Source organism: Balaenoptera acutorostrata, chromosome 11 (assembly GCF_949987535.1).
Source record: "Balaenoptera acutorostrata chromosome 11, mBalAcu1.1, whole genome shotgun sequence".
NCBI lineage: Eukaryota > Metazoa > Chordata > Mammalia > Artiodactyla > Balaenopteridae > Balaenoptera > Balaenoptera acutorostrata.
The window spans coordinates 53287100-53307576 of record NC_080074.1 but is presented as its reverse complement, the minus strand read 5'-3'; the positions used below and the strand labels follow the sequence as shown (position 1 = coordinate 53307576).

The following is a 20477-nucleotide window of genomic DNA, read 5'->3' as shown; positions in this document are numbered from 1 at the left end:
GGGCTAAAGGCTTCATCCTGATTCGTTCTGGCCACATCCTGCTCCTGGACGCTCTTCAGAGATCGCTCCCGGGCGTAGGCTGGCCTCACCTGCTGCAGGTGTCTCCAGGTATCGAGAGGCGTGGCCGCCGCCCTATCCTCCCCACCCGGGGCCGAGGGGAGGCGGCGCGCGTACAGACCCGGGGGGAGGTCGGGCGCTTGGGGGATCCGGAGGCCGCTGGCGCTGCGCCCGGCCCAGGACACCCCCAGCGGGGCCGAGGCCGCGCCTCCTCCCGGAACTGGCCGGCGCGGCGTGGCGCCGCGGGAGCAACGGCGGGAGGAGCGGCGAGAGCCATGGAGGTCCTGCCCGCCGGCGGGGGCCGGACGGGGCTCCCGCAGCCTGAGGTGAGGCCGGAGGACGCGGGGCCCAGAGCGCCCCTGGTTGTAAACCTGCGAGGGGCGCCCCCGGCGGAGCGAACGCGGGGCTCCCGGGACTCCTGGGAAGGCGAGGAGGACCCGGAGCCCGGCGAGCCTCGGGGCAGCTGCACGGCGTCCCTGGTGAGCGGGTTGCTCACCGAGCTGTACAGCTACACGGAGGAGGACGAGGCGGCCGGCGGGGGCCGCGGGCCCGGGGGCCGCCAGCGGCGCCGAGACAGCCTCGACAGCTCCACGGAGGCCTCGGGCTCCGACGTGTTCCTGGGCGGCCGCGGCGGCGCCGGCGACTCCCGTGTGCTGCAGGAGCTGCAGGAGCGGCCGAGCCAGCGGCACCAGATGCAGTACCTGTGGCAGAAAGGTGAGGGCCGGGGGGAGGGGGTTCCCGGGAGCTTCCTGGAGCCGCGCCCCCGCTGGGACAGTCCGCGCTCTCCGGCTCACCAGTGCGCACCTGTGCTGATGGGCCGTGCGCCCAGAGGTTAAGTTTGGGACGTCTCCTTTGATCTGGCGCGGCTGGCCACAGTGTCACGGATTCATGACTAAGTTCTTATTGTCCCCCCATCCCTTCTCGAGTTGTCGAGTGAAGCATCGGTTATCGGAATGGTACCAACGGGTCTCCCCCCTCCCCCCGTCCCCCATCCTCCTTGTGTTTGTGGAGGCCCAGGGGGAGAGGCAGTCCAGGTTCTAATTTCACCAGAACAGCTGTTAAGACAGGTTTGGAGTTTCCGATTTGTCTATCTGAAGTTACTTAGAGGGCTCTGGGAGAATAGAGGCGACTCTTGGGGCTGGTTTAAAAAAAAAATCCACTTTTTAAAAATTTTAAATCCGCCTTCCTTGGCCACACCACTGGGAGAGTGTTTAACTAGTGAGGCAGAATAATTCAGTAATGCAGTTTCTAAGCAGAACGTGTGAAATCCATTTCTCAGAACGTCTGGTTTCAAGAAGCTCACTAGGTGGATTTTTTTCCCCCTTGGGTGGAGGATTAGTGGAGGGCCCTAGGGCGTTGTCATTATCACAGCATTTAACTGCCGGTACCTTCAGTTGGAGAGGTCGATCCCAAAATGGCCTTGGCTTTGGGGGGAGAGGCTAATTTGGTTTCTTTTGTTATCAGACTCTGATGCTGTGTCCTAATTGAGATTTTTTTTTTCCCCCTCAACTGTTCATAATAGATTTCCTTTCAGGCACTTACAGAGTTATTACAGTTGTCTTTTTGTATAGATATATCAAGACCTCAATTTACAAAATGAAGTGAGGTGTGGAAAAACATGCTAAGCCACTATAACATTTCTTGAGTTAATGTCCTTGTGCTAAATTACCAGGAAAGGGAGGAATACTATGGATGGGTCTCCTGTCTCCTATTTGTAAAGTCAGTCCAGCTGGTGCGGGATGGGGTGGGGTCGGGGGGCGGAACCTAACTAGAAAAGGAATAAATTTGCCTGCTTTCTGTAATCTGTGTAAACAGCTTTCAGCTTCCTCTTTTGGCTTCCTGGTGAGGATTTTTTTCCCAGCTGATTGTTACGAGTGGCTTCCACCTTCCTCCCGCCCCGCCTGGGACTTTAGCTGGAGTTGTGCTGTTTAATTTTATACAATTATTTGGCTGTTCTGAGTGTTTATGCCAAGAGTTCTGCAGGGCAGTAGTTCTTTCAGAATCCAACAGAATCAGTTTTGAAGACTTACGATTTGGCTTTCTGTTTTTTACAAGGTTACTTACTTTTCATTACGGAGAGAATTTTGTGGATTAGTGATTTCCTTTTGGAAGAGGAAATTTGGCAAGCTAACGTTTAAGGAAGACGTCACAGTACAGCTTTGGAAATACAGATTTCAAATAAGTGACCACTCTACTAATCATTCATAAGACCTGTAAGAGTCAGTTTTGCCCAAGTCTCAGTCTTCCTGCATGGTCAGCTATCTGCTAATCTCTTCTTTCCTTGTAGTCGACCCTGTTAGGATGTACACGGTGCCGTATTATGATAGTCCTACACACACACACACGCACATAATACCCCTTTTCCTTGATCGATAAACATCATTGGAGTACTAAGAATAAAGAATCAGGTAATGGAAACAGCTGTCTACTTAAATCATTTTACAGATTAGGTTATTTGATTTTTTTCAGGGTCAAAAAAATAACCCACCTAACATAATATGTAGTTAAGACTCTCATAATGTAGATAACCTGTGTATTAATTCGCTGTTCCCTCTGTTAGGGATTTTGTTGTAGCACCTATTTAGATATTTAGCATGTGTGGGTCGTTTATTTAAGTGAGGCACCAAAATGGTTTCTCAGGAAGTCTAAGCGCTCTTTTCACTGTTGTCATTAAGGGCGTGAACTTTGGAGTTAGAAAGCTTGAGTTAATATCCTGCCACTGTTCCTTACTAGTTGTGTGACCTTGGGCAAGCTCTTTAACCTCTCTGAGTCTCATTTTCCTCACCTACAAATAGGGATAATACTACTACTACTTCATAGTCAGGCAGAGAAAAAAAAATTATATCACTTATATGTGGAATCTAAAAAATAATACAAATAAATTTATTTACAAAACAGCAACAGACTCAGACACAGAAAACAAACTGATGGTTACCAAAGGGGAAAGGGGGTGGGGAGGGATAAATTAAGAGTATGGGATTAACAGATACGCACTACTATATATAAAATAGATGAACAGCAAGGATTTACTCTATAGCACAGGGAACTATATTCAGTATCTTGTAATAACCTATAATGGAAAAGAATCTAAAAAATATATATAACTGAACCACTTTGCTGTATACCTGAAACTAATACAATATTGTATTACAATACAATACAATATTGTATTACAATTACAATACAGTGTTGTAAATCAACTATACTTCAGTAAAAGAAAATGCTACTACTTCATAGGGCTGTAGTGAGAGTTATGTAAGTTAATGGGTGTGAAGTGCAATAAATGTGAGATATTGTTTTTATTATTATATACACTGGAATTCCTTAAAGAGGAAATTGTCCAGTTTGTCAGTTGATGATCTCATTTTTCCTCATTTATTGAACACTGTGTTAGGAGCTATGGCTGATGCTGTGGGACATAATAAAGATAAAGGAGACCTTATTTCTGTCTTCCAGATATTTATATACCAGCAGATGTTGCTGTAAAAGACATTTTCAAGTTCAACTCTGAAGATTTTTCCTACATTGGACAGTACATATCATTCAGAAAATCACAGAGCTCTAGGTATCTGAAGAGTCACCGAAAATGACTCTTTTGTGGAAGGAAAGTTTAATTGAATATAAGATGATGATATCCCTATCCCTTTTGTTTCTGTTAATAGAGGGAAAAACTTTAAACATTCGAATTTGCTCTATTTGAAGGAATCTGGGATTGAAGAGTCTCTGGTGTCTTCTTGTTGCTCGATTCCACATTTAATCATCCTCAGAACCCAAATGTTTTCAATTAACCTAAGTGTGTTCTTCTCATTATATCTCACCACATTTGAACTCAAGGTGAGAGAAATAGCTGGCTGTTGTTTTCTTCTTCACAGTAATTCCTTATTCTTACTTTAGTGCTCTTTATATTAATGTTTATAAAGGCTATTCACATTTGTTTTTCAGAATAATCTTGTAGAATTTGAGACTTGGAGCACTGCCTTGCCTGAGATCACACAGATAAGTGGATTGATCCAAAGGCAATTCTTTTTAACTCAAGGTCAAATGCATTTTCCATAATGAGGTCAATCAAGTATGACAGCTGTTAAAGCAACCCTCACCCACTTCTCTGACACAGACCCGGACAGTTCACCTCCTGTGATCTCTGCAATGTTTTTCTTACTTTTGCACACTTCTTTTGTTCTCGTCTGATCCTCTCTAGTTTCTCCAAATCCCTTTCAAAATGAGTAGATCCAAACCCCACACAGGACCTCTAACGAGGGCCTAGCCTGTGCCACCACGCCGAGTGGAAGGCTTTGCCTGCCTGGCAGGTCACGGTATGGTGACTAATGAAGTACGACAATAGTCATACTAATATGCAGTATGACAAACGAGACTCCCAAATTGTAATGATTATTCGTATAAATGTTGTGGTCACTTCTGATTCCCAAGTCTTTTTTCATTTGTAGAAAAACTGCTGTTGAGAATATTAGTTTTATAGATGCGAACTGTCTTTTATTTATCTGTTTGAAGGACATATTTTCTACCGTATGTGAAGATGAAATGTTGTACTCAGTGTCAAGCTATGGGAAGACTGTATATTTAAAACAAAACCATTATCACTACATTTATCTATATTAGAAAATGTGGTGGGGCTTCCCTGGTGGCGCAGTGGTTGAGAGTCTGCCTGCCAGTGCAGGGGACGCGGGTTCGAGCCCTGGTCTGGGAGGATCCCGCGTGCCGCGGAGCAACTGGGCCCGTGGGCCACAATTGCTGGGCCTGCGCGTCTGGAGCCTGTGCTCCGCAACAAGAGAGGCCGCGATAGTGAGAGGCCCGCGCACCGCGATGAAGGGTGGCCCCCGCTTGCCGCGACTGGAGAAAGCCCTCGCACAGAAACGAGGACCCAACACAGCCATAAATAAAAAATAAATAAATAAAAATTAAAAAAAAAAAAAAAGAAAATGTGGTAATATTACTTACTTTTAACTGATCATTTACAAAAGTGAGTGCTTTTAAAAAACATTCGTTATCAGTTGTTAGACTTATCATTGATTTAACAGACTAAAGATTCTTTTCTTGTAAGCTTACCATCTGAGCACTTTAATGATAGAAAAAATACATGCCAATTTTAAGGCAATGAAACATAAATTTGAAACCAGAGCTGGATATCATAAGAGTCTTTGCTTACATGTTACAAGTAGCCTCAAGAATAAAATTTTCTTACAGTCTTTGCATGGACAGGGCAAGAAATATTAATACATGAGTGACTTATTTCATCAGAATCTTTTAGCTGAATGTTTACATGTAATCCTGGGTGAGAATCCAGGATTACTTGGTTTAAATGGATATTCCAGAGATTTATCTCATGATTGGTATCACATTGGAATTTGTATTCCTCTCAGGGTATTTATTGTTCTATTTTCCTTTTTCTTTACCGATAGACACAAATGAACTGAAGATGATCCTTGGAGAGCTAAAGTACAGGATTGGCATTCAATCGGCGAAATTACTTCGGCAGCTGAAGCAGAAAGATAGGCTTGTGCACAAAGTACAGAGGAACTGCGATGTTGTGACGGCATGCCTGCAGGCTGTGTCTCAGAAGAGAAGTAAGTGCTGGATTGGGGTAAGCCCTTTTGCCACGTGGGACAGGAATGTTAGTGAAGCCACGCCAGTAGTCATTATGCTTTTGGATATATGTATTGAGAAGTTTTAAATGGAAGTCTATACCTTCAGAACTAAGAACGATGAACAACTCAGACAGCTTCCTATATTTTTCAGTTAAAATGTATATGACATGTCTGATGTTACAATGTAGTTAGTTTTATTCTAGATTTGAGGTAGCACTTCACTTTGACAATGGTTATTTTTGCCTGATGCTACATAATGACTAAAATCTTTAGTTTTAAAACAGCAGCAAAGAGACACAACCTAAAAGGCATGTCTCTACTTTCTTGTGCTGTGTTGCTCTAATAAGTGAATTAAACAATTGATTTAAAAGAAGGAGACTCTCGGAACAGGATCTTACAACTTGCTCTGAAATCCGAAAAGGACAAAATATTTTAACAAATTAAACCTGTCTCATGGGTAATCCATTCATAAGTAAGAGATGCATGGTTTATTAACTGAGTTAAAAACAAAATATTAACTTACTAATCCATGTTAGATACTAGATATAAAAGCTTGTGAATTGATTTTTTAATTCTCCATGCAAGAGTTTTATGTTTTATTCTGCTAATGTTTCCCTATTTTTGTTTTTTATTTTTTATTAACATGCAGCGTGGCAGAACAGTATGTTCAGGTATGGTAAACAGAGGCACGATAATGTGTTTTGACAGAATGCCCGTGGCAGCTTTTTAGGTGCATGTGAAAGTTGCCTTTTCTTTTTCCTGTACCCTGTCACATTTTGTATGTAACGTGACACTTCATAGAGTTTTTTTTTAAATTCCAAATGAAGATGTGTCTGTTTTCGTAAAACAATTTTTAGGGCTTGATTAGCTTCAGATAATAAAATTAATGACTTAAATTCCATTCTTATGTTTGTTATTAAAAGAAAATACTGTTTTCTTCCTCTCCTTTTATTATATCACTGTTATCCCCAAATTATTATTATGTTGTTTACTGAGGAAGGTTTCAACCTAATGTGTATTAAACGGAATACTTTATTGTTATAATGATGTAATAGTCCATACAAGAAGCAGGAATATAACTGAGTAGACTGGTTTTGAATAGGGTTTTCCCCAGAGCCAGACACTTGTCTGAAATAGGTAGAGATATATAGATATACATGTACATATATAGATACACATGTATACCATATAGTACATGTATATCTATATATGTGTATGTATACAAAAAGTTGTCATGTGTTATAAGTATTTGATATTTTTCCATGGATTCTGGTTGATTCACTAGTGTCCAGTAAAAATGGTATTATTTTCTCTTTTTATTTTGAAATGTTTTGATTTTGATTTTTCTCTTTCCAACTGTGTTTTCATCTTCCCATTGTTTGTACCAGAAGTTAAAAGCACAAAGTGGTAAATGCATGGATTTGGATGTGTGGGAAAGTATAAGGGGGGGCATTGGAGCCAGTGTCAGGAGACAGAGAGGAATGTCAGGCTAGCACAGGATCACAGACTGGTAATTACCAGAGACTGATAATCATTTAGAATTTCACTTTGCTTGACTGATGAAAGGACCGGCTTTTATGTCTTTTTAGAAAAATGTGTCCACATGCCCCCGATTTAATTTGTGGATTTGTGGGTGCAGCATTCCTATGTATTTTAGATTTTTGTCTCTTTAAATCCAGAGTTTTGCATGTCAGAGAATATGGGGTTAATGGCTCCTTTCCTTGGATTTCAGTTCTTACCTGGGTAATAAGACTCTATTAAATGGAACAGAATGGTTTTTTTTTGTTGAATTAAGAAATAACAGTGTATTAGAATTATCATTCTCATCATATGATAAAGTATTATGATGTAGACATTGTTAGAAATTTGACTAAATGGTTATTTATCCATTTGAGAACTCCAGAGGTTAGATTTTTTAAAAAATTAATTAATTAATTAGTTTATTTTTGGCTGCATTGGGTCTTCGTTGCTGCGCGCGGGCTTTCTCTAATTGTGGCGAGCGGGGGCTACTCTTCGATGCGGTGCACGGGCTTCTCATTGCCGTGGCTTCTCTTGTTGCAGAGTGCGGGCTGTAGGCGCGCAGGCTTCAGTAGTTGTGGCACATGGGCTCAGTAGTTGTGGCTCGCGGGCTCTAGCATGCAGGCTCAGTAGTTGTGGCGCACGGGCTTAGTTGCTCCACGGCATGTGAGACCTTCCCAGACCAGGGCTCGAACCTGTGTCCCCTCCATTGGCAGGCGGATTCTTAACCACTGCGCCACCAGAGAAGCCCCAGAGGTTAGATGTTTAGTGACTAAATGCCTGATTCCAGTAGTTACCCATTTGTCCTCTTTCCTCAAAGTCAACTAATAACAAATATGTTTAATTAGATTAGTCACTGAACTTTCAGTTTAGTGGTGACTGTCAGTGATGCATTGAATTACAGCATACGTGTTGAATTGTTTGCATTTAATGTGCAAAAGTCAGATAATCCCTATTTTCCCCTCCATATGGATTCAGTGCTTACGATTCTTTCTGTAAGTGACTTTTCCCCTTTTATAACATGCTATAGAATTAAACAATTTTCTTTTTACATGTACATGAAATATTTTTATTGTTGTTAGTTTTACAAAAACAGGGTCATATTATAGAATTAAACAATTTTAATCTTTTATTAAAATGGATTATTTCCTGTTGATACACCAAAGGGGATATATTAATTTTGAAATAAGAATCATAAGTGGATGATGATTCAGAAAGTGTGGATTATGAACCAAAATGACTAGATCATTTTTATTTCTAACACAGGTGATGCAACTGCTTAGACTTTTTGATTTTCTACACCAAACCTTATGGTAGAATCCCTTTATTTTCAAACTGGGGTGAGAATAAGAGCAGGATCAATATTTGCCTTACAGAACAGCGGATTTTTTCCCTAAATTTTACTGTTTATCTAAGGGTAACCATAGTATAACCACTTCAATATTAATCTTAAAATTAATAATAAGAATGGTATCAGCAGCTACTATTCACTAAGTATGTGCTTTATGTGAAAGTGTTGGTTTTATCTCTCATAGCAATTCCAAAAGTATATTGTCTTTAGGCACATTTTATTGGGAAATTGAGATTCAGAAAGTTTAGGTAGTTTACCTAGTGGTTGAGAAGGAATTTGAAGATAGGTATCTCAAAACTTCACTCTTTGTACCGTAAACATAAGAGGGGTCTGCTTTTTCTTAGCAATTAGATTGATACTTCTATAATACTGGATTACTGTTGGAGCAATAAGAAATTTGTAACATACGAAGGATATAATACAGAGTTTCAGGTTTATTAGAATATACTGCTTTAGCATAGTTTGCATGTGAAGTAAATATCTTTTCTTGGCCAGCTGGATTATGGAACAAATATAGTGTGGTGGGCAGGAAAATCTACCCAAAGGCATTAAGATGATGGGAAGAATAAGGTGAATATTTGGCCGGGAGTTTGATTCTGATGTTAAGATTTTTAAGTAGTTTGCTTATCCCGTGGTTTAACTATTTTTCCTGAAAACAGAAGGGAGGCCATCTTAATGATCAGCATTGCCTAGTTCTACAGTTTTCTGCATTGGTACATTAAATGTTTGTTATGCTAGTTGAGTTTGTGAAAGGTGTTATAGATCAAGTGGTAAAATCTAGCGGTGGAAAACTGAAAAGAGAAAAGCATGAAAAAAAACGTGAATGTAAATGGAAATATTATCTTTATTTTAGCCTGGTCTATAAGTACAGGAATTTTAGGCAGCTTATAGACTCATTTTATTAATGTGTCCACCCTGGCATCCTGATAATATGATTAAATCTTGCTATCATAAATGCCTGGTAGAGACTGATACTTTGTCAAATAGTGAGTGGTCTTTGTTCTTCTTTTTCTATGGGTCTCTTCTCTACAGTAGTACCTTGTCCTCTGCGGCAGAAGAAGGAATTTGTGTGACCCCGAGTTTGGTATCACTGACATTCAGCATTTTCCACTAAGAAACAATTCTCATTGTTTTTTAAAAAATTTAAAAAGTAATGCACTCAACCAGCCATCTACTCCTAGGTATTTACCCAAGAGAATTGGAGATGTATATCCCCACAAAAAATTGGTACATGAATGTTCATAGTAGTTTTTTTTATAATAGCCAAAAAATGGTAACAACCCAAATGACTGTCAATGGATGAATGGATAAACAAATGTGATACATCCATATGATGGAATATTATTCAGCCATAAACAGGAATGAAGTTACTAATTCATGTTACAACATGGATGACCCTTGAAAACATGCTGCTAAGTGAAAAAAGCAGGCACAAAAGTCCACATACTTTATGATTCTATTTGAAATGTTCAGAATAGACAAATCCATAGAAATAGAAAGTAAATTAGTCATTGCCAGGGCTTGCGGGTAGGGAGAATAGGAAATGACTGCTAATGGCTTGGGTTTCTTGCTGGGGTGATGAAAATGTTGTGCTGTCAGATAGTGGTGATGGTTTTTTTTTGTTTGTTTGTTTCAAAACAATTGATTTAAAAAAGCTATAATTTGATGATCATTATAGGTGGGTAAAGGGTACGTGGGGCTTATTCTACTATTTTCTGTACTTTTATGTATGTTTGAAAGTTTCCATAATAAAAAGTGAAAAAAAAATTGAGTTCTTGTACAAAAATATAGAACAAAGTGGCTCATACCATTATGATTTGTGTATGATTCATACATGTTACAAGCAAAATAACATGTTGCCTGAAAATACTACCAGAATATAATAAGGAGAAAAATGCAGATGGGTGAATTCCTAAAAATGCCACACATCCACTGGTAGCTACAATTTCCAAATTCAATACATCATTCCCAAGATAAGTTAAAAGGCAAACATTTTAAAAGGAAGGTCTGAAAAACCTACATTTTTCAAAGGATCACCTGCATGTTTAAGAATTCTGTGACTGTACTAAAAATCACTAAATTGTACAGTTTGAAAGGGTGAATTTTATGGTATGTGAATTATATCTTAACAAAAAGTGTTAAAATATAATAATAAGGAAACTTTGGAAAATACAGAAGTGTAAAAAGAAGAGGAAATACCATTTTCTAAAGACAGTCTCTTCATGTTTTTGAATTTTTAGTCAAGTGGTTTTTTAATAGGAAGTTTTTCCAAAGTCGGTGTACGGTATAATATTTCTGTGTCCCGCCTTTTTCATGTAACATATCATGAGCTGGTGCCATTGGCATAAATTATTCATAAACATAATTTTGAATGATTAATGCACTATTTTTCAGTCTACCATTGTGCTTTGTCACCACATTGTAATAGTGACGAATCTCCTTTCAGTTGTGAGTACAGAAGCACAACTCAAACTGATTTAAGCAATAAAGGAAATTGATGGGCTTACATGATAGAAAGTCCAAGGATGTGCCTTCAGGTGTAGCTAAGTCAGGTAAATACAGGTGCTCAGAGAGTATCTGTAAGAATATGACTTCATCTCTTAGCTGTGCTTTCCTCTGTATTGGACAACACCAAAATGGCCAACAACAGCAACTCCAAATCAGCAAACTTACCAAAAAGAACATCTTTTTCCGTAGCTCCAGAAAGTCCCATAATTCACTTTCCTTGACCTAGTTGGGTCACATGCTTACTAAGACTCAACCCTTTTTTTAAGGTATGTAAGGAGGTGTTAAGGTGATAAGTGCCATAGGGGAAAAAAAAAAGCCAACAGGAAAAGGCAGATTTGGAGCGGCCAACAATTGGTGTTGGTGTTGTCAGTCCTTTAAGTTTTAACTCTTCTAGTGAGTGTTTTAGTGGCTGCGTGATTTTCATTTTCATTTTGCTGATTACTAACGTGGTTCAGCACCTCTTCATATGTTTACTGGCTAATTGTCTCCTAAGAAAAGGATTGTCTCCTTTTTCTTATAGATTTGTAGGAATTCTTTATGTATTCTGAATATGAGTCTTTGTCAGATACATGTGATGCAAATACCTTCTCCCACTTTTTTGGCTTGCATTTTCACTCTGTTAAGAGTGTCATCTAGAGGGCATCTCATCTATGAACATTCCATTGGGAGTCATTCTTTCCTATCAGGCATCTCACCTGCTGCTTTGTGTATTTGGTCAGATTTCTGGCATGTTTTGTTTCCTGTTGTTTAGTAAAGGTGCTGTTCCTGGGATGTACTAAACCAGGTGATTTTTTTTTTTTTTTCCTTTTGATTTAATATACTGAGAAAGAAATGGGACTGTTAAGATCCATTTTAGGAGTGGTGTGTGTATTAAATAGCTATTCATTCTGGAACACAAGGACAGGATTGTAATAAAAGGAGATGGAACAGTTTAAAAAAAAAAGTGTCGTTTGAGGAACGAGAGTTCTTAGTTTTTATGTAGTCCAATTTACTAGTCTTTTGGCTTCTTGCAGGGCCAGCTTCACAGGCATGTGATCTGTGTAGTCACGTGGGGCCCATGCTCCTTAGGGCCCTACACTTGGTTTAATGCTCTGCTGTTGCTTTTCTTAGTGATTTTTGAACAAGGGGTCCCACAGTTTAGGTAACCAGTCCTGCCTTTATAGCTGGTGCTTTCTATTCTCCCATTATATTTTCAGGAAGCTTTATTATTTTGTTTTCAGATCAAGAGCCACCTAGAATTGATTCATTTTGTTCACGTGAAATGAGAAAGGAGTCAAATTTCATTTTTGTCCAGAAAAATAAAATTCATTTTTGTCCATTTGGACATCTAATTGACTCAGCACGGTTTATCAGAGACCATCCTTTTACCACTGCTCTGTGGTGCGATTTTTATATAAATTTCTATATGTGTGTGGGTCTATTTGGGGGCTCTTATCCTATTTTGTTGTTTTATTTGTCTATCCTTGAGCCAATGCAACACTGTCTTAATTACCGTGCTTTATAATAACTCTTACTCTCTGATAGTGTAGGTTCTTACACCTTGTTCTTCTTCAGGATTGTTTTGCTTATTATTGGCTTTTAGGGGAGAATTGACATCTTTACAATGTTGGGTCCTCCAATCCATAACTATGGTATTTAAAATTATTATTCAAATTTATTTGAATAATATTTTACAGTTTTCTATGTGGAGGTCTTACATATCTTTTACTATATTTATTCTTAGGTAATTGAGTTTTCTTGATGGTATTCTAAATTGGTATCTTTTAAGAAATTCATTTTCTATTTGTTTCTAGTACATAGAAGTATGATTGTTATCTGCATATTGGTACTATATCCAGTAATCTTACTTTTTCTTTTGTTGATTCTAATACTTTATTTGTAAAATCATTTGTTTTTTCTAAGTACATAATCTTTATCATCTGTGAATACTGTCAGTTTTATGGATTTCTTTACCATCTTTTCATTTATTTTTCTCATCTTGTGTACTGGCTAGGACCTCCGGTTTAATCTTGAATAGAAGTAGTGAAAATAAGATGAGAATTTTTGTCTCATGTACAACCTCAGAAGGAAAGTTTTCTTTTTATCATTTCACCATTAAGTACAATGTTTGCTGAAAGTTTTCTGTAGAAATCCTTTATCAAATTAAGAAAATTCTCTCATCCAATTTGCTAAGATGCTGAATTTTATCACATACTTTATTGCTGTATTGAGATAATATGTTGAATTTTATATTTTTGTTGAATGGTAAAACAACTTTGTATCCTTGAAAAAAATCCTACCTAGGTCATGAGATATATATATACACACATATAATATATACATGCATATATACACATATATATATATACACACACAATATGTATATGTACATACATATATACATTGCTAGATTTGTTTTGCTAATATTTTGTTTATGATTTTTTATGGCTATGTTCATGAGTGAGGTTAGCTTATGATTTTCCTTTCTTGTAATGCTCTTGTCAAGTTTTGGGAGTCTCATAAAAGAAGTTACAGAGTGCCCTCTTTTTCCATTCTTTGGAAGAGATTGTGTAAGACTGGAATTATTTCTTTCATAAACGTTTGGTTGAATTCACTGGTAAAATATTTGGGCCTGAAGTTTCCTTCATAGGAAGGTTTTAAATTATGACAACTTAAAAAATTATAGGATTATTTGTATTTTCTATTTCTTTTTATATCAGCTTTGGTAAATTACATACAATTTGCCCATTTCACGTAAATTTTCACATTTATAGGCATAAAAATTTTAAGAATTTTTTTTGGTTCCTTTAGTGTTCCACAATATTAAAACAATATCACTGATTTAAATAGAAATTCACTTACTATTTAAGATATCTATTATAGAATGCATCACCATAAAGAAGAGTATTCTAATACATGTATATATATTAAAAAATAAGCAAAATCTATGTATGTGGATATCTACCTATGAAGATTGAGTAATAAATATTACTGGCACATTAGAAGCCCTTGTGTGTTCCTCCCTGGCTGAAATCTCCTTTCTCCCCTGCGTTTGTGTTAATTATTCCCTTGCTTCTCTTTATAGTTTTTCTGCCTCTTGTACATATTCCTAAACAACATATAGTTTTGAAAAGCTGAGTAGCAAGCCCATGCCTAGTTGTGTAGGGAAAGGGTAACGTTGCTGCCTCTGTTAGAGAAAAGCTCTCAAAAGGTAAACCAAACCGTTTCTGGGTCACAGTCTGATGTTGGGTTCCTCAGAGAATTCACAGGAGCCCCTTCTGGGGGAGTCAGAGGGCAAGTCCTGTGGCATCTGCCAGGGCTGTGTTTTGGGCTAGTTGATGAATGATCAGCTAAGCTGGAGGAGTGGACTGCTGCTTGTTTTTGATTTGAAGTTCGCCAACATGGCCTTGCTCTTGCTCTCAGAAGTAGGTCCAAGCAGAACACTTTTGTGGGCATGGAGGGGAGTGGAGAACAAGCACTTCATCAGCACACTGTGAGATAAACAAGCACAGGTGAGAATCTGGATCAGCTCACCTGGGCATTCTCTCTTCGAGTTAGAAAGAGGGTCCAATAGCAGGAAGCATCTTGTGTTGACTGCAGTCAACACAACCGTTGTCTGTTGTGCCCTGTCTGATGCACACCCATGATCTTGGGATCTCTCTTCACTCTCAGCCTGGAGGCTCTCTTTTTCTCCTGTGTTGGATCTGTTACTTCCTGTGTCCTGTGTTTTCTTCTTTCTTTCTTTTTAAATATCATTGCCCATATCCCCTTGAGGAAGGGTGCCTGTGAGGTAAATTTTTGGAAATTGTGCAGGAATGAAAATATCTTTATTACATCCTTGCTTTAATTGACATTTCTATACCTGTTTTATTGCCTTGCTTTCATTGTTGGTCTAGAGAAGTCTAGAGCCTTTCTGATTCCTTATCCTTTGTACTGGACTGTTTGTTTTTCCTCTTTGAAAGCTTGTGGGATCTTTCTTTGTACTTGGTCTTCTGGAATTCACGATCATGTTGCTTGGTGTGGGTCTATTTTCACCCACTGTGCTGGGTCTAGACGGGCTCTTTTGATCAGGCAACTATGTTTTTCAGTTCTGAAAAATGTATGTGAATTAATTCTTTGATGCTTTTCTTCTCTCCTTTTATTTTTTCCTTTTTCCTCTTTCTGGAATTCTATTGTTTGGCTGTTGGAACGTCTGGACTAGTTCTGTAATATTCTTGTCTTATTCTCTATATCTGTTGTTTATTTATTTTTTTTGCTTTACTTAGAGATTATCGCAACTTTATTTCCCACTCCTGTTATTTTTTTTTTTCCACTCCTGTTATTGAGACCTCTTTTTTAAGTTAGTTGAATGTTTCATGTATATATATGGTATTCTGTTCTTATTTCATAGATGCAATCTATTTTCTTATTGCTCTAAGGATATTAATGATAGAGACTAAAACAGACAAACAGAAAATAACAATTTGGAGGAAATAGATTATCCTCTATTGATGTTTTTCCTCTCTCCTTTTGATGTTTTTCCTCTCTCCTTTTATTTTTTCCTTTTTCCTCTTTCTGGAATTCTGTTGTTTGGCTGTCGGAACGTCTGGACTAGTTCTGTAATATTCTTGTCTTATTCTCTATATCTGTTGTTTATTTATTTTTTTTTGCTTTACTTACTCAGAGATTATCGCAACTTTATTTCCCACTCCTGTTATTGAGAGCTCTTTTTTAAGTTAGTTGAATGTTTCATGTATATATATGGTATTCTGTTCTTATTTCATAGATGCAATCTATTTTCTTATTGCTCTAAGGATATTATTGATAGAGACTAAAACAGACAAACAGAAAACAACAATTTGGAGGAAATAGATTATCCAGGGAGGAAAGAAACCTTCAAAATGCTGTTATAATTCAAGTCTTTCCCCGGATATCCAGTGATCCTTGACTGTCTGCTCGTTAAGTGTGAGAATCTAAAAGAATGAGTTGAACTCTGAGCTCACCCAGTAGAGCTTGTGGACCTTGAGCTTTACTGGAGTGTCATCTGGATGGGCCCTTTCTTATAGGGCCCCCCAGGTCAGTGTCTCCAGGTTTTTCTTGTGGAGCTGGTCAGAGTCCTCAGGGAAGAGTCGTCTGACTTCCTGCCCGGATGGTGAAGGTCTGTGGGGCTAAGAGCTGGGTCTCTGCACTCAGCATTCAGTGTGCATATGGTCACTGGATTCCCTCTGTTTTAGGTAAGGTTCCCACCCTCAGCTGGTTGTCCGGCAACTCTCTGTTTTAACCCTTTTCAGAAATGAAACCTTTGGTCTTTTGCAGGGATGGGAGAGGAGTAATTGTCCAGCCTCATGAAGTAGAGGAGAGGATATACGGATCCAACTGCTTCTCTCAACAGCTTTCTCCCAATTCTCCTTATGAAGCCTGGCTGCCTGTCTCTGAGTCTTTTGTGGAATATGTGGTGTAATAGAGGTTGGATTTCCACTTTCCCGTGCGATTTGGGGATTTGGCTTTCTAGGATCTGCTAAGTCAATTTCTACTCGTCCATATGTTTTTTCATCTTCAAAATTCTATTGCTGTTGTCTCTGATGCTTTTTGTTTTTTTACTTCTTGGTCCTTGTGGGTTATGATAAACAAAAATCTCTTAACTGTATTTTTAGTGTGATTTTGGTGGGGACCAAAATTAGATGGAATTTTTTTTTGAATCTTCCTTCTTAACCCAGATGTATGTATTCCTTTTTCATAAGCTCATTTGTTTTGCTAGATGGAAAGAAATTAGTATTTTTTCCGCTTTATTGAGATATAATTGACATATAAACAAGTTAGCGTTTAGATTAAGGTGGATGTGCCTTAACTTTGGAACTTGGTTGCAGAGTTGTGACTTCTGGTATAAATTTGTTAATATTGATAACAGATTTAGGTTTGTTTTGATATATAATTAGCAGCGTGGTCTGCCCTAAAGTAAGACTATGACTAGGTGAAAGAAATTGGATTATTATTGCTTACAACATATTTTAGCAAGTTTCCTCTCATTTTCTTTTTTTTTTGTTTAACTTTTTTTAAAAAATTTATTTATTTATTTTTGGCTGTGTTGCGTCTTTGTTTCTGTGCGAGGGCTTTCTCTAGTTGTGGCAAGCAGCGGCCACTCTTCATCGCGGTGCGCGGGCCTCTCACTATCGCGGCCTCTCTTGTTGCGGAGCACAGGCTCCAGACGTGCAGGCTCAGTAGTTGTGGCTCTTGGGCCTAGTTGCTCCGCGGCATGTGGGATCTTCCCGGACCAGGGCTCGAACCCGTGTCCCCTGCATTAGCAGGCAGATTCTCAACCACTGCGCCACCAGGGAAGCCCACCTCTCATTTTCTTTAAACTCTTAGTGTCTTGCAGCTGAGTTTTTTTTTTAATTTTGTCATAATTTACTTATTCTTATCCTTACTGCAAATTTGTGAAATATTTGAAAGTACTGTATAGCTTTTGAACCTCTAACTTCTGAGAGATTCTTTTTTTTAATAAATTTATTTATTTATTTTTGGCTGCGTTGGGTCTTCGTTGCTGCGTGCCGGCTTTCTCTAGTTGTGGCGAGTGGGGCTACTATTTGTTGCGGTGTGCGGGCTTCTCATTGTGGTGGCTTCTCTTGTTGCGGAGCATGGGCTCTAGGCACATGGGCTTCAGTAGTTGTGGCACGTGGGCTCAGTAGCTGTGGCTCACGGGCTCTAGAGTGCAGGCTCAGTAGTTGTGGCACTTGGGGCTTAGTTGCTCCGCGGCATGTGGGATCTTCCCAGACCAGGGCTGGAACCCGTGTCCCCTGCACTGGCAGGCGGATTCTTAAACACTGCACCACCAGGGAAGCCCCTGAGAGATTCTTGTGGCTTTGGAAAAAAACAAAACAGTAGCTGTTTCTTGTGCACATTACAGAGAGAACTGGTTTTTAGAGAAAAACATCTGAATCTCAAAGTCATAGTAATTTAGAGCTGGAAGAGAACTTAAATCTGATTTCTGTTTACTCCCAACCTTAGGGCTGGGCAAAGTGAGGCGGAAGAGTTAAGAGTGTTGCCGAATATAATCTGCAAAACAAAAAAACAAAACAAAAAAACGAATCACTATGATGTACACCTAAATCTAACCCAGTATTGTAAATCAACTATACTTCAGTTAATAACAAAACATTGCGGAAACTCACTCTACTGGTTGATGACTCAGTCAGGGCTCCCCTGGTTGGCGGTGCCCTTGCTATCACTTGTGACAAAAGAAAACTGTGTATACAGACAGCAGGGGGAGTTCTCTTTCTCTTTTAAGCCTTCCTAAGAACCGTGTTAAATTTACGTTCTCTGTATTGTCACAGCTTGAATCCTGGTTCTGCCACTTCCTCAAGGTGCAGTCTCATGTAAGTTCTTTGACATCCCTGTGCTTCATTTTTCTCATCAGCTAAAAAAGGGACATGATGATAATACCCACTTCGTAGGGTGGTTATGAGAACTGAGTGAAATTATATAAAATGCTTATAGAACAGTGTCTGGCCATATTACTTACTATTATTGCCATTATTTCTGCTGTGGGGAGGTTTAGAGGCTGCCCTTTCTACCAGCATTTGGATACTTGCCTTTTGAAGGCAGTTGAGAAGGTTGGAGTTGGGGTTGCTCACATTTACAAAAATTGATGGGATGGGATTATTTGAGGAGGAGATATTAGATGATCATAATTAGGGATTTTAGACTTCTTTAGCTCTTTGGGAAAGGATGGCTTACTCTTGTCCAATAACATGCAAGGAGATTGCTCCTCTTTTATGTGTTTCAGTTGAAAAGATGATAAGTAAACACATTATGTCTGAAAGTAGGCAACTGCCTGTGTGTACAAGGACAGTAGGGTCCAAGGTGAGAATCACCCAAATCCTCCTTGAAGCATTTCAAAGAAGAACTAGAATGAGAAGAATGACAGAAATGTGCTATGTGGCCAAGGGTAGGTGGGCTGGGGAAATGTTCCAGGCAGAGATAATGGTGCAGAGGCTGCGAGGACATCAGGTACTTAGGATACTTTTAGTAATCTAGTATTTCTGGATATAAAATTAGAGCTAGAGGGAACCTCAGATTTAATCTAGTGTAACTGCCTCTTGAACATAGAACACTAGTGTCTGTGAACTGCCTTCTCAACTAGATTGAAAGCTGTTTGAGGATATGGCTATTTGACAATAACTACTTGATAAGTGAACATTTAGTACATAATACTAACCGATAATGAGAGTGCAATCTTATCTCTACGTGAGGATGAAGTGAGTAGGGAAAATTAGATGATATCACTCTCGTTAGAAAGAAAGTTTGAAAATGTATATACCAGGCAGCAGGAAAATAGCAAAGACAGATAATTCAGCTGTGTTGTCTTTATAGAATATGTCCTTAACAGCATTGTAAAATTTTACCTACTCAGTTCTAAATATGGATCTGACCTATCTCCCTCCCCAGACTGCAGGACCTTTTTTTTCCTACCTGCTTCTTGGCATTTCTGTCATGATTTTACTTTCAATGTCATTGAACAATAACGTAATATTTTTTTTCTGGGGAGGGCATGAACAAGTAGATGTTTATAATGGACTCTGTATAGAAATATATTTTAATATCTTATGTTGGAAGAGAATTGTTTCTAATGAATGCACATTGTTGCCCATGCCTAGTGTTTTAGATAGAGCTCTTTTTCGGTCTCATCCAGTATTGCCTTCTCAAAACCATTTGCAAAAAGGAATGTTCCAGGACATGGTCACTAAGGCAACATCAAAGTTTGCTCTTTGGCCTGCAATCTCTTCCATAAGATTTCTGCTGTGTATGAAAGTTGCTGTAGCTGGGTGTCTTCGTTTTTTTTGTGTGTCTAGTTCCTCCAGCTCAAGGTGGAGATCTTCTCCTCACACCTTACTGCCACTACCCAGGATTGCCAGCAGAGGGCAGGCTTGCTCCTTTCCCTGATCTGGGACCTGCACTCTCTTCTTCCTGCCCAGTCTGTCACCTCTGATATCCAGCAGTTTTCTGATTTGTCAGATCACACAGTTTCTAGAATCAGTTATAATATAATTAAAAACTAGTGGAAAAGGGACACAAAAGTCATTCTTGTTTTCTCCATACATCTTGATTCTTTGGGGCAGATGTCTTTTAGCCCACTTTGGTGGCCCTCTCTGAGCTTTTTCTGCCCTTTTTCTCCCAGGATGACCCACGGAAGGTATAAGGGACTCAACCCTCAACGCTTGTAATGTGAGGAGGTTGTGGTCTTCATGTTGGAGGATGATTCTTAATAGGTCGTTAAGGAGGCTTCTCAAGTTTGTTTCCCACATCGAGGTCCACAATGTTGCAGCGTTCCTACAAAAAGACACAGATTTACATGGAGCTAAAGTCTATACACATCCATATTAATAGATTTTTTTGTTGTTATTCATGAAAGATGTGATAATAATAATTCCTTTATAGAGGAGGAACTAAATTTGCAAACAGTATTGGGCTGTGAGTTCAGGAGT

General features: G+C 39.1%; 1 protein-coding gene across 1 annotated transcript in view; it reads left to right on the top strand.

Annotated features, from left to right (window-relative positions):
• The first annotated feature begins 309 nt into the window (after positions 1-309).
• TBC1D30 (TBC1 domain family member 30) overlaps positions 310-20477 on the top strand; it is an 86255-nt gene continuing 66087 nt past the window's right edge. Inside the window, exons 1-2 of the mRNA XM_057557624.1 lie at positions 310-771; positions 5475-5639. Of these exons, the coding sequence (XP_057413607.1) occupies positions 333-771; positions 5475-5639 (604 nt within the window). The 5' untranslated portion in view covers positions 310-332. The remainder of the gene's footprint in view (positions 772-5474; positions 5640-20477) is intronic.